General features: G+C 44.5%; 1 protein-coding gene across 6 annotated transcripts in view; it reads right to left on the bottom strand.

Moving 5' to 3' along the window:
* The window catches only part of COL5A3 (collagen type V alpha 3 chain), a 117163-nt gene that overhangs the window by 39638 nt on the left and 62733 nt on the right, over positions 1 to 14792 (bottom strand). For all 6 annotated transcript variants that reach the window (XR_014508261.1, XM_083428176.1, XM_083428177.1 and 3 more), the window contains 10 exons: positions 14580 to 14633; positions 13766 to 13810; positions 13358 to 13411; positions 6945 to 6989; positions 6159 to 6212; positions 2756 to 2800; positions 1817 to 1870; positions 1481 to 1588; positions 319 to 372; positions 176 to 229 (listed from right to left, as the gene is read on the bottom strand). Coding sequence is in view for 5 of the 6 variants with exons in the window: in XM_083428176.1 (XP_083284302.1) it covers positions 176 to 229; positions 319 to 372; positions 1481 to 1588; positions 1817 to 1870; positions 2756 to 2800; positions 6159 to 6212; positions 6945 to 6989; positions 13358 to 13411; positions 13766 to 13810; positions 14580 to 14633 (567 nt within the window). In the remaining variant the exon portion in view is untranslated. The remainder of the gene's footprint in view (positions 1 to 175; positions 230 to 318; positions 373 to 1480; positions 1589 to 1816; positions 1871 to 2755; positions 2801 to 6158; positions 6213 to 6944; positions 6990 to 13357; positions 13412 to 13765; positions 13811 to 14579; positions 14634 to 14792) is intronic.

Raw genomic sequence — 14792 nt, 5'->3', positions numbered from 1 at the left:
TATCTCACAACTTCTCATGAGGCAAGTCAATCGAAAAATCAAGTTTCCCTAAAGAAAGCTCAGGAACTTACTTTTTGAAATATGGCAGCCCTACCATACCTACAAACCCTGGATGTATCTTCCATTCACATGGCGCTTTCCAGATGTGGCCCCCGTTTCCCATGGCTGCACTCACCCGTTTGCCTTTTTCTCCAATGAGGCCCAGAGGCCCTGGAAATCCAGTTGAGCCCTGCAGGAAAACCACAGCGTCTCAGTAAAGCAGATGACGAGCGGGGACATGTCATCCTTCCTTTACCTCAGAAATCTCCTCATACTCACCTTAGGTCCCTGGCGTCCAGGGTATCCTGGTAGGCCTGGCACCCCCAATTTGCCCTGCAAAAATAGAAGATCAAAGTCTTAAAGTGCCCCCCAAAACAGTGGCATAGCATGTGGGGGGCCACGGGGATGGTGACTTCCAGGAGCAAAATTATGAGAGGGCCACAACCAGGCACCCCACAACAGGTTCCCGATGGAGCTCCTGCCACCTTCTGGAGCCACACGGAAGCAAGCCATGCCTGGGCCGGGCCCTCAACCTTCATCCTTTGGGGCTGGGGCAGTGCCTCCTTCTTGGACGCCTGTGTGCGCCCTGCCCCTGGACTGGCCAGAGGCACTGACTCTCCTGGCCTGTGAGGCGGCAAGGTCCAGGGAACGCTGGATGCCAGTGGGAACAGTGGCCCAGGCCCAGACCAGGGAGGAGGAGGCTGCGGTGGGGGCTGAGCCATGGTAGCTGCAGAAGGAGCAGTGGCAGCTCCACTTGGCGCTCCTGGCACTGGCCTCCCCAGCAGAGAGGGGTCATGGCCAGCAGGCAACAGTGGGCCATGCAAGGGCAGCCCTGAGTTCTCCTAGCATGGATGCCCACCAGTGTGCCCCCCACATGCCTTGCCACTGCCACCTACATGCCACCCAGCCGGGTCAAGGGGGAGGGGGCCATGGCTGACCACCCAGGAGGGAGGGAGGCAGGAAAGGGCCCAAGGGGGGAAAGGGCCCCCTGGTGTGCACCTCCATCCCAGCTGCCCCCCAGGGGGCTCAACACTTTCCCCACCCCAGGCACCGGGAACCCATGCTACACCACTGCAAAAAAGGACTAGACAAGTACTTGAAAGTGGGTAGAGAAGAGAACTGGGTGCAAAGTAGTGTGAACCCAGCGTAAAGCAGCTAGCTACCAATTCCCAGGTAAGATCCTCCCCCTATTGTGTGGGCAGGTGGTCCCTCCCCCTACCTGGCCTGATCACCTTGGCAACGCCTCCCCAGGTGGGATTGGGCAACTGGCTGAGGTAGGCGGAGACCTCCAGGTATCCCACCTGGGGAAAGTGAAGCCATGCCTATGCTAATGGTGCCCCAGGGGGTTGAGCGCGATCAAGCAAAGGGTGCCCCCAATTTAATGTGGGGAGCGGTCACTCCTAAAATTAGGCACAGGGAGGGTGATGGGGCAATGACTCACCTTCTCACCAGCTGGCCCAGAAGAACCAGCTTCCCCCACAGGTCCTGCCTGACCTTTCAGCCCCTCAGGGCCATCCTCACCACGTACACCCAATGGGCCAGCATCACCCTGTCAGAAATAAAAAGAAAAGGGTGGTTGTAGCAGAATCCGGGGGTAAAAATATTGGGAGGTCAGAGATTTACAGATTCCCCAGTACAAGAACTGGAGTCATTTAGGAAAATGATGCAGGTAAGCATACATTAGCTTGCTTTACAAATGTGTTAAACTGTGTGATTAGCACACTCAAAGTTCTCAAAGGTACAGAACCATTAGCATATGGGGAAGGGTATCACTCACCCGGTCACCTTTTGGCCCCATGTCACCCTTGAAACCAGGAAATCCATCTTCTCCCTATAAAGAGACAACAGGTAGCTGGAGCAGTAGAAGTGCCCAGGTCTCTAACTTTGACACGGAGGTGTGGCATCAAGAAGCATAAATATTCACACTACCAGTGCCCACAGCTTCTCTGCTGTACTAGCTGCCCAATTTGGGTGACGTTCAGAGAGCCTTCCCTTTTACCTTTTACCAAAACCTCCCCTTACAATCCTTGCCAACACCACAAACCCTCCAAAGGACCCAAATGGAACTCCTGCAAGAGCAGAAGTGGAGGGCTGAGCCACACAACTGGTCCTGGAGGAGGACTGGGAAGTGTTGGGATATTCCACTTTTCTGAGAGGGTGAGGGGTCCCTCTCAGGATCTGAGTAGCCAGAGACTGGTACAAATGGCCTGTATTAGGCCAATTAGCTGGCAAACCTGCAAGCAGAAGTACTAACTCAAATTTACTTGCAAAATTTTGAATGCAGATTCTCCTGAACATCTTCACTTTTCCCAGTTACAAATTGTTGGCAATTATAAGAATTTTAGAAAACAAAGAAGATGTTAAATTTGGCAGGTAGATACTTAACACCATCACTTTATAATTCATCAGGAAGAAATAAAATCTCAGCTTGTTTAAAAAAGAACACTCCAGTGAGCAACCTGGCTGCTGAATTCTGCACTAGCTGAAGTTTCCAAACTGTCTTCAGAGGCAGCCCTACATATAACACACTGCAGTAATCTAACCTTGAGGTTACCAGAGCATAGACAACCCAGATTATTCCCCAGATTAAACTTCCATAATTTGTTACATGGTGTACAACAAGTAGAGAAAGCAGGAACAGACAAGTCGTATCCAGAGATTAGAAGAAATCCATGAGATCTGTTGTCTGAAATAGATCCCTCACCTAACAACTCACCTTCTCACCTTTGCTACCTTTGAGGCCCCTCATGCCAAATGCCCCCTGAGGAAACATGGAAAGGTGCAACAGTGTTAGCCAGAAGAATTAACAAATAGCATCAAGCGTTAAAAATTTATTTATTTATTTGATAATAGATGCATATTGTTAAAGAAAAAACCATTTGAATGATTTGACACATTTGATTAAAAAATAGAAATAGCTGCTATTCACAAGCCTTAGTCCAATAATCCACTAACCTTAGTCTAAAAATAAAGTACCAGTATTCCTGACAAAACATGTAAATTAGATTTTCCGTATATCTTACTACACCAGTACATGATTTAACAACAAAAATTATTTCAGCCAAAGAGTCATAAATCTGTCAACCCGCTCTGATCTGAAACAAATTGGTTAATTTAACCATACAGACTGTGCCCCAGCCTTAGTGAACCAGTCATGCACATTGGCATGTGCCAATGGCATGTGTTGTAAGCAATAGGTATACAGGCTGCACTTAGAGTACCAACTCTCTGACATCTGTCAGTATTGCATCCTTACTAGGTAAAAAAAGGATGGTTAAGCCCAGTCAAAGGTGACTATGGGATTGTGGCACTCCTCCTGCTTCAGGCCAAGGGAGCTGGCGTTTGTCCACAGACAGCTTTCCGGGTCATGTGGCCAGCAGGACTAAACCGCTTCTGGCACAACAGGACACCGTGACGGAAACCAGAGCACATGGAAACATTTACCTTCCCGCTGCAGTGGTATCTATTTATCTACTCACACTGGTGTGCTTTCGAACTGCTAGGTTGACAGAAGCTGGGACAGAGCAATGAGAGCTCACTGATCAGCAAGCCGAAGAGGCTCAGTGGTTTAGACCACAGCACCACCCATGTCTCTGCATCCTTATTACAACCAAATAAGAAGACTGGTGGATCTACTGGCAGAATATATGCCATAATTGTTTCAATTTCTTTAACAATATCAATCCAGAAATTTGTTTTATTTTAAGACAGTACCAGAAAATATTTAAGATGTGTGTGTTAGGCATCTTACATCTCCAACACTAACCATTTTATACATACAGTGAAGATGTTTTGATGTTAAATAAGATCTAAAAATCATTTTATAGAATCTTCCTTCAAGGTTAACAACGACCCATTCTGCCACACCCATCTCCATTTATTTGTTGACATTTCAAATTCACTGAGTCTTCCTAAAGAGCCACACTCAGTAATTAAGGTATGAATACTGTTTCTAAGTTGCAAATATTGGATGAGCAGTTTTTACAGCTTCAGAGATGATAGAGATATTAAAACAGCTGATCAATTCTTAACAAAAAAATCCACTATCATCTTATACAAATGTTTATTAGCAGCAAACCAGTTTGATACACAGATTATTAAAGGAGGAGTGGAATAAAGATTTGAGATTTCGGTCTCGACCAAGCAATGGGAAAATGTATTAAGTTCTATAACAAGGATGTCTCTGGACTTTAAACTAAGAGTCAAGCAACAAACAGTATTGTTCAGAACTTACTGGACTCCATTATGTCTGGCAGAGGTAATAAAGAAATGATCAGCATGACTGTACAGAATAATAATAATAATAATAATTTTTTATTTATACCCCGCCCTCCCCAGCCAAGGCCAGGCTCAGAGCAGCTTACAAGCAATAATAAAAACAAGATGAATGATTACAACTTAAAAACAAAAGTAAAATACAACATTAAAATAATGGAACATTAAAATATTAAAATGTAGCCTCATCGCAGGAGGAGAAGGAAAAGAAAAAAGAAAGAGAGGGAGGGAGGGAGGGAGGGAATCAAATTGGCTCCAAGCCAAAGGCCAGGCGGAACAACTCTGTCTTACAGGCCCTGCGGAAAGAAATCAGATCCTGCAGGGCCCTGGTCTCAGGAGGCTGGAGCCAGAGTTGAAAAGGCCCTGGCTCTGGTTGAAGCCAATCTAACTTCCTTAGGGCCTGGGACCACTAGGGTGTTGTTATTTATGGACCTTGAGGCTCTCCGTGGGGCATACCAGGAGAGGCGGTCCCGTAGGTACGAGGGTCCTAGGCCGCGAAGGGCTTTAAAGGTCAAAAGCAGCACCTTAAATCTGACCCTGTACTCCACCGGGAGCCAGTGCAGCTTGAAAAGCACTGGGTGAATATGCTCCCATGGCAGAGACCCCGTGAGGAGCCTCGCTGCAGCATTCTGCACCCACTGGAGTTTCTGGGACAGCTTCAAGGGCAGCCCCGCGTAGAGCGAATTACAGTAGTCAAGCCTGGAGATGACCGTCGCATGGATCACTGTGGCCAGGTCGGGGCGGGAAAGGTAAGGGACCAACTGCTTGATGCGGCGAAGGTGGAAAAATGTCGCCTTGGCTGTTGCTGTAACTTGCGCCTCCATGGAAAGGGAAGCGTCAAGAATTACACCCAAACTCTTAACGGAAGGCAATGGCACTAATTGGGCCCCCGCAAGAGAAGGGGGTTGGTAATCTTAAATTTGCAGAGGAAAATATCACTTTGAATTATATACCCAATTATTTTCCCAGTACATGGAATCTAACAAAGGGGCAACTCTACATTAAATAGAGATTTTTGAACTACTCTGGGCCTTTCACCAAAAACATCTACAAAAACCTTTAACCAGTTGTAGAAGATTTAAGTAAATTCCCAAAGGTAAATTCAAAAATAAAATTATTATTTTTGACATCATCATTTTTAGACTGCTGTTTCCCCAACAATTCCCCCAACTATGAAGTAATTAATTGTGACCAATACACAATTTCCCCCTTAAACTACTTGCTTATGTTCAAGGCTAGCTTTTCAGATTTTGCATGGTTGCTCTATTTGTTTACAAATAGTGTGACATCATCTGTATATGAGCTAATTTAAAATTCTTCTGACCAATTTTAGCTACATTATTTGTAGCATTTGATGTAATAATTTCCACTAAAGGTTCAATAAATAATGCAAACTAAATAGTGGGGATAGTGGCTTGTATTAAAGATGCAGTGCCAATGGATGCTCTTGTACCTCTTTTAAAACAAAATAAGTGCAAATTAACTCAATTTATGGAACGTGCGCAGAGAGAGCTCAAGAGAGCTCTATGCTAGATAAGGCTACAAGAGCACTGTGTTGATAATGCCAAGGTTGCAGGTTTGATCCCCATATGGCCAGCTGCATATTCCTGCATTGTAGCGGGTTGGACTAGATGATCCGCAGGTTCCCTTCCAACTCTACAATTCTATGATGATTCAGTAATTCTTGCTTGTAATGGCTTTGGTTTTCGTTAGCTTTACTTCCAAGGCTGCAGCTGTAAGTTGAGGATCCAGTAGCATGTGGCAGTGTGGTGGGGGGAGAAAACCCAGCCGTGATTCTCATTCTGGGTTAAAGAACTTGGTAAAAGGAGGCAACAAGGACCTACCTTGACTCCACGGGGACCTGGGTAGCCTATTGGACCTGCTGCACCAGACAGACCCTGGAGGAAAAAAGGTTGCTCTTTTTTTCAATCAGTCTCTCTTATTGGCATACAGAGGACACAAAAATTTATAAGTCAAAGCATTAAATTGGATATTCATAAAAGGAGATACTTTAAGATAGAACTAATACATGCTAAGATTTAAGTCTTATAGTGATATCATTTCATGGTATATCTCAGAAACTTTGCGACAGAAATTTTGATGTCATGCCTCAACTGTTCAGAAGAGAGGAAACTGGAGAAATCAGAGCAATTTAACCTTAAATATTTGTCACAAATTTTTGTGTAAAACAGGCAGTAAAATAAGACATGCAATGGTTTTGACTTGTGTTTTACCACAAGGACAAGGACTTTCTGAATATGGAATTTCTGAGAATCTTCCCTGCAGGACTGCAGTTGGCATGTTGCAAGGGAGAAAGCTCTGTGCTGGTGGGGAACAAACAGGTGATGTAAATATGGAGTGGCCTCAACAGAGAGCAAGATTTTTTTGCTGCACTACTGAGATTTTGGAATTCAGTCTCTAGAAATCTGTGCTTAATTGTTTGAAATGCTTCTAACAGCGGGAGCATAAGCAATGAGATAGATTTTTTAAAAGATGCATCCCAAAACATTCCTTGGAGACACTAATATTAAAATGACCTAGTTTATACTACGTCTGAGTTTTTAGCATGGAGGAAGAGACCAAGGGACAATCTTCAGGTCCCTCCTTAGCATGTAGACTCAGGCTTTTACCTGTGCTCCTTTCTCCCCAGCTGGCCCTTCTCTTCCAGGATGACCCTGAAAAGAAACACAGAAGACACCCATGAAAGATACAGCTGCTTGAAGAGGTGATGCCTGATTAAAGATACTGCAGCCCTCAACAAAGAGCCATTGAACATGGAATATGCTCCCCCCCCCCCCACAAAAAATAGCTTTCCCTCCTGGCTGTTCCTGCTTTTGCTTATGAACACATGTAAGCAGGGGGCAGGTGGGGTGGGCATCAGCAATCGTCTACTTTTAGTTGGCTGGTTTTTCTTCCATGGCCTGTTAAAGAAATACTGGGAAATGTGGAAAAAGAAATGGAATCTATTAATACTTAAGAAAATGTATAATACTTCAGAAAACCTACTTCTCGAAGGAAGGAAAGAAGATTCCACCTAAACATTAGGAAGAACTTCCTGACAGTAAGAGCTGTTTGACAGTGGAATTTGCTGCCAAGGAGTGTGGTGGAGTCTCCTTCTTTGGAGGTCTTTAAGCAGAGGCTTGACAACCATATGTCAGGAGTGCTCTGACGGTGTTTCCTGCTTGGCAGGGGGTTGGACTCGATGGCCCTTGTGGTCTCTTCCAACTCTATGATTCTATGATTCTATGTGTGGGTATGGTAAGAGCTTGAACCAGGTTCGATAAAAGGTAAAAAGATAAAGGACGCCTGGATGGTTTAATCAAAGGCAACTATGGGGTGCAGCGCTCATCACGCTTTTCAGGCCGAGGGAGCTGGTGTTTGTCCACAGACAGTTTTCTGGGTCATGTGGCCAGCATGACTAACCCACTTCTGGTGCGACGAAACACTGTGATGGAAGCAAGAGCATATGGAAATGTTGTTTACCTTTCTGCTGCAGTGGTACCTATTTACCGTACAGTGGTGCCTCGCAAGACGAAATTAATTCGTTCCGCGAGTCTCTTCGTCTAGCGGTTTTTTCGTCTTGCGAAGCAACCCTATTAGCGGCTTAGCGGATTAGCGCTATTAGCGGCTATTAAAGGCTTAAGGGGTTAGCGGATTAGCTGCTAAAAGGCAATTAGCGGTTTAGCGGCTTAGAAAAAGGGGGTGGGGAGTGAAAAAAAATCTCAAGACTCGCAAGACATTTTCGTCTTGCGAAGCAAGCCCATAGGGAAATTCGTCCTGCGAAGTGCATTGAAAAACGGAAAACCCTTTCATCTAGCGGGTTTTCCGTCTTGCGAGGCATTCGTCTTGCGGGGCACCACTGTATTTTTCGCTCTATAACACGCACCCAACCATAACAAGCACATAGTTTTTAGAGGAGGAAAACAAGAAAAAAATATTCTAAACGAAACAGTGGATGTATGATTTTTGTGGTTCATGCTGTGGCCACAAACATGTGATCTGACAGTGAGTTTGGAGTAGCCCAATGCAAAAATCCTGAGGATCCATGTGGATCCATGCTTTGTAACCACGTTTTTGCACCACTGCAGCCCCAGGCAACAGTGGGTGCGTGATTTTTTTGGTGCAAGATGTAGCCATGGACATGCTATGTGATCTGATGGTGAATTTGGGGTGACCCAGTGCAAAAATCCTGAGGATCCATGTGGATCCGTGCTTTGTAACCACGTTTTAAGTGGGGAGGGAAGGAAAAGCACTCAGGGGACAAGGAGCACGCATGGGGTGTGTGGAGAAGGATGCTGCTAATAATGCAGGAGAGGGGTTTAAGGGGAGAAGGAACGTGGGGTGTGTGGAGAAGGATGCTGCTAATAATGCAGAAGAGGGGTTTAAGGGGACAAGAAGCACACGTGGGGTGTGTGGAGAAGGATGCTGCTAATAATGCAGAAGAGGGGTTTAAGGGGACAAGAAGCACACGTGGGGTGGGTGGAGAAGGATGCTCCTAATAATGAAGAAGAGGGGTATAATGGGAGAAGGCTCCTCTCCTCTCCCACTTTGCTCCTTTAAAGAAGCAGGCTCTCTGTCCCTCTCTCCTCCCCACTCAGCGGCTCTTCTCCCGCTTTGCTGTTTCAAAGCGAGCCACGGAGGAGGTAAGGAAGGGGACCATGGATCCTCTGCTCATGACTGCAGCAGATCCCCCCCGTCACCCATAGGCATTCGCTCCATAACACGCACAGACATTTCCCCTTACTTTCTGGGGGGGGGGAGTGAGTGTTATGGTGCAAAAAATACGGTATCTACTTACACTGGTATGCTTTCAAACTGCTAGGCTGGCAGAAGCTTGGACAGAGCAACGGGAGCTCACCCCCTCACTCAGATTCGTACCGCCGACCTTCTGATCAGCAAGTCAGTGGTTTAGACCACAGCGTCCCTACCAGGTTCAGTGCTGATAGTTCAACCCTGATTTCCCCCCACCCCACAGCATTAACATAGATCTCTCTGTGGGTTTCTTTCCATCCCGATCAATGCAGGTTGGTTTTCTTCTTTAGTGATCACTCGTAGCCGAGTAAGATTGTCTTCCATAAACACGGTTTTAAAAGTGATTCTGTAAGTGACTGTGGAGGCCAATTCTGGATCCACATGTCCTTCCACAGTGGGGACATAGGTTTCTGGGTGGGAGGTGGTCATGGTGAGGGTTTGCCAAGCGTGCCTTCCTCTTAACGTGTTTCTCCCTTTTGTCCTGAGTTTGAGCGTCTTCAAAACCCATGACCATCTCCAGTTGGAGCGCTCGCAGGCCATTGTTTCCCAGTTCATAGAATCATAGAATCATAGAATCATAGAGTTGGAAGAGACCACAAGGGCCATCGAGTCCAACCCCCTGCCAAGCAGGAAACGAACAGTTGTCAGTGTTTATACTACATTTTTAAAGATTTGCCTTGAGAGAGTCTTGGAACCTCTTTTGTTGGCCACCAGCATTACGTTTACCATTTTTAAGTTCAGAATAGAGTAGTTGCTTTGGAAGACTATAATCAGGTATCCACACAACATGACCAGTCCAACGAAGTTGATGTTGAAGAATCATTGCTTCAACACTGCTGATCTTTTCTTCTTTCAGTACACTGGCATTAGTTTGCCTGTCTTCCCAAGTGATGTGTAAAAATTTCTGGAGACATTGTTGATGGAATCTTTCGAGGAGTTGGAGATGGCGTTTATAAGTGGTCCACATTTCACAAGCATACAATAGGCCTGGAAACGATGCCTTATGAGGAACGGCTAAGGGAGCTGGGCATGTTTAGCCTGGAGAAGAGGAGGTTAAGGGGTGATATGATAGCCATGTTCAAATATATAAAAGGATGTCACATAGAGGAGGGAGAAAGGTTGTTTTCTGCTGCTCCAGAGAAGCGGACACGGAGCAATGGATCCAAACTACAAGAAAGAAGATTCCACCTAAACATTAGGAAGAACTTCCTGACAGTAAGAGCTGTTCGACAGTGGAATTTGCTGCCAAGGAGTGTGGTGGAGTCTCCTTCTTTGGAGGTCTTTAAGCAGAGGCTTGACAACCATATGTCAGGAGTGCTCTGATGGTGTTTCCTGCTTGGCAGGGGGTTGGACTCGATGGCCCTTGTGGTCTCTTCCAACTCTATGATTCTATGATTCAATAAGGTTGGTAGTACACTAGCTTTGTAAACAAGCATTTTGGTTTTCCTGCGAATGTCCCAGTCCTCAAACACTCTGCACTTCAATTGGGAGAAAGCCGTACTCACAGAGCTCAGGCGATGCTGGATTTCGGCATCAGTGTCGGCCCTTGTGGAAGGATAACTGCCCAGATAGGAGAAGTGACCAACATTTCCCAACGTTACACCATTGAGTTGGATTTGTGGTGCTGCGGAAGGGTTGTTTTGTGCTTGTTGGTGCAGCACTTTGGTTTTTTGAATATTGAGCAATAGGCCAAGCTTTTCGTAAGCTTCTGCAAAGATATTTAGGATGGTTTGGAGGTCATCTTCTGAGCATGCACACACTACGTTGTCATCAGCATATTGAAGCTCTATGACAGAAGTTACAGTAACCTTACTCTTTGCTTTCAGCTTGCTCAGATTAAAGAACTTTCCAGCTGTTCCATACACGATTTCTACTCCAGAGGGGAGTTTCCCTTCGGCAAAGTGTAGGATCATGGCAATGAAAATAATGAATAGAGTTGGGGCAATAAAACAACCTTGTTTAACACCTGATCGCACGGTGAATTGTTTACTTTGAGAGCCATTGTTATCTGCGATTGTTGCTGTCATATTATCATGGAGGAAGTGGATGATGTTCACAAATTTATCTGAGCAGCCAATTTTCAGAAGGAGAGTCCACAGGGCATTACAATTTACAGTGTCAAATGCCTTAGTCAGGTCGTATACAGGGGTTGGTTTTGCTTTCTGCATTTTATTTTATTTTAAATAATATTTATTCCAATTTTCAAAAATACAGAAAAAAATGAAAAAGACAATATACAATAAAATAAGAAGAGAAAAAAAAACAAAAATAAAGATTAACAATACGTAAAAAACACCATCCCTCCACTCCACCAACAAGAGAAAAAAGCAAAAGACAAAAACATTTAAAAAAGAAAACACTTCCATTTTTCAAGATTCCTTCCTTCAATAACTTATTTCCTCGACTTTCTCCCACCTCCCTTTTTGTATTCCAATTTATTAATTAGATCAGCAATTTCTTCCCATCTTTCACTGCTTACTCGATTAATTATCATTAATGCATTTAAACCTTATTCTCCTATCAGCATCTAGAAAGTTATCCAAATTCCAATCTAATAAACAGAGAAAAGAGAAAAAGCTTAACTTATACCCTTAAATCCTTAAATCTTAAACCTTATATCTTGTACCCTTAAATCCTAATATCTCAAATCCTTGTCATATTGCCACTAAAGTCCAATATGTTCATTCCACCATCTCCCAACATTCCTTAATTATACAATTTTATGCTAAATGCTGTTTTTTTTAAAAAAAAATCCAAGGAATTTTCTACTAATTATCAGTCTTTTCTGTCATTTCCAATAATTCCCTCAACCCGGTGCTCTTATGTCCGAGGCTCTTAACTCTTCTCCCTGGTCTGCCTGCAAGTTTCTTTCAAAACCTAAAATTAAATCCCGAAGGACTTTTTTCTTGACGGCTCCTTTACTCAATTTCAACCTGCTTGCCCAAGCTCCATGTTCAAATTTATAATTCAAAAGATATTCCAAAGCATACTCCACAGTCTCTTTGGGGTTACGGAAATCCATTTTTCCAAGCTTTCCCGCAGTGCCACCCTCCAGCAAAAAATCCATCCATCTTGCCTTGCTCAGTCCAAGTGGGGCACTGCCTCTCCAGCTCTGAATTTCAACGTCCATAACCTCAAACTTCAATTTATGTCCATCAATTTGAAACACTAATGCTAGGGCTTTCACATGAAATTCGTCTTGCAGAGGCAAAACAGGTTGTTTTGGTTGTCCCATCCTCTTCTCCAATACTTGCTCTTTCAAAGTTGGCTCCACATCAGAGCAGGTCCGAGCAGCACCTGTTGAATTACTCACTTTCTGTACCAAAACAGAAACATTTTGTTTCAAGCCAGCGATACTCTGTTCAAGAGTACCCACTGTCTTTGTCAATTGTTCCAACAGAGCTGTTTTTCTATCAGCCATGTTCCCAGGAACTTCTTGTTTTTCCAGTGTTATCTTAAAGTTCTTCAAGGCCGCTTATTTCACAGCCTCCATGTAATGGAATTTTCCGCCTCAGAGATGTAACAGTCACAACCGTTTCTGAAGCTCCCTCTATTGGCAATTTACTATTTTTTGTTATTTTCTGTTCATAATTCAGTTACAAGATTACAAACCAGCTCTTCTTCTTTTTAAAATATCACAAAGTCAAATCAAGATGTGCTCCATTCCCCGTTGTTGTTGTTATTATTATTATTATTATTATTATTATTTAAATCATAAGACCTTTGACAGCCCGATCCCAGGCTCGAGACAGTAGTAAATCAGGTCGTCTTCTTTGCTGTCCGCTTTCTGCATTTTTCTTGAAGCTGTCGGATGCTAAAATCATGTCCACTGACCCCCTAGAAGGTCTAAAACCATTTTGGGATTCAGGAAGGGTCCACCTCAGATATTGTTAATAGATGGTTTGCTAAGATCCTTGCAAGAATTTTTCTGGCTGCAGCTAATAAAGAGATGACTTGATAGTTTCCACAATCCATTCTGTTACCTTTTTTAAAGAGATTGAGAATTTTGGCATCCCTAAAGTCTGCTGGGATCTCCTCTCTCTCTGATTTTTTTGCTGAGCTTGTGAAGTTGTTGTGCAAGTTCGATTCCGCCCACTTTGAAGACTTTGGCAGGTATCCCATCAGGTCTGCTGGCTTTGTTGTTTTTCATTTGGTTAATTTCTTTCATTTGGTCCCTAATGTCTACCCTGCCAGTCACAATGGGCACCAGCCACCACTGATCCAGATGTTGCAGCAACTACAGAAGGAAACACCCATTGTCATGTACGGTTTGTGGATCCTTGGCACTTACCGGAGGTCCATCCACCCCAGGCATTCCTGGTATCCCTGGTTTTCCTTGTGGGCCCTGCAAGGAAGAAAAGGGATGGTCAACAAGGCACTATTTGAATCCTGTCTTGCTCAAGACAGAGCAGGAAAATAGGGACTGCGATGTAAATGTGTTTGTGTTGATATTGCCCCATAAGTTGTCCTTTTAAATGTGAATGGCAAAGGAGGTGTGAATCCTGACAATAGCAAGAAATGCTTTGTGAACAGGGATTTTCTAGTACAGCTCAGAGATCTCCCAGACCGAAAAGCATCTATCTGGACACATTGCAACAGGCCAACCAGTACATTCCAAAGCAGGCCTCTAAAACACACCCACCCACCCCATAAGCAATATTTTCATGCTGAGGCTCAAAACATCCATGCTCCAACTCACCTTTTCGCCTGGAAGCCCAACAGGACCCTGGGGACCAGGCAGACCCTATGAGAAAGAAGCAAATTAGAGGGGATGAGGCAAATATTAATTAAAAGAGGGGGGGGACAGTCCTACATTCCTGATGCTTCTACAGGTGAAGACAGATTTCAGAGCACTTAGGCTGCTCTGTTCAATTTTAAACATACAGTCTCTCCTCCAGAGTTAAGCTTGGGGCAGCGGAGCAGGTTTTAAGTAGATCAGCTGTGCACAGCACTGACTTGAAGACCCCCAAGATATCAGAAAGGTGCTCCCCCATGATGAGAATATTCAGGTAATACTTTTAAAAATAAGTAGGTGCACTGTGCATCTGAAATGTGAGTGGGGGGACTGATGGCTGAACCAGCATTCAATTTGCTGGTGTGCCTGCCTGTCATTTCACCTGTAAAGGAGGGACCAAAGCAGACTCTTATCACATCTTAAGAGTTGTTTATGTTTCCATATGTTTTATGTTCCCCAGTATTTACCCAATGAAGCCCAACCCTAGTACCCTTGGCTATCACTCTCAGGACTGAAGTAGATACTAAGGGGACCTTCAACCCTGGGGCTAACAGCAGCTGTGTGCAGAGAACATTTTTGCCGAGACCACAGTTGGGAGTAAAGAGTTAGCTGCCCCTGGCCAGAGCATGCCACAGTCCCTCCAAAATTACCCCCCCCAACACATACAGTATCAACTGTCTGTTGCTGTTTTAAGAAAGGTTCAGTATGTTTCTATCACATCTAATTTGCCCTCCCCACATCACATGCATGTATGTATGCTGTAGTGCAAAACACACACCTGAGATCCAGGGTTTCCCTGCTGCCCAGGGGGGCCTGGTTCACCTTGAATGCCCTGGGGACATAAAATCCTGCAGTCAATCAGTATTCTGTGCATATACAGCTACAGCTACATAGGTAGCATAGAGCAAAAGAGACAACACACAAAGTGCTACAAAATTGTGGCTAAATTTGCTGGAGGAATTTGAAAAATGAAAAGTCTGAAAAGGGGAAG

The sequence above is a fragment of the Podarcis tiliguerta genome (assembly GCF_965153285.1).
Source record: "Podarcis tiliguerta genome assembly, chromosome: 2".
In the NCBI taxonomy this organism is placed as follows: domain Eukaryota; kingdom Metazoa; phylum Chordata; class Lepidosauria; order Squamata; family Lacertidae; genus Podarcis; species Podarcis tiliguerta.
The sequence above is the reverse complement of the archived record's forward strand: the minus strand, read 5'-3'. Positions and strand labels throughout refer to the sequence as shown.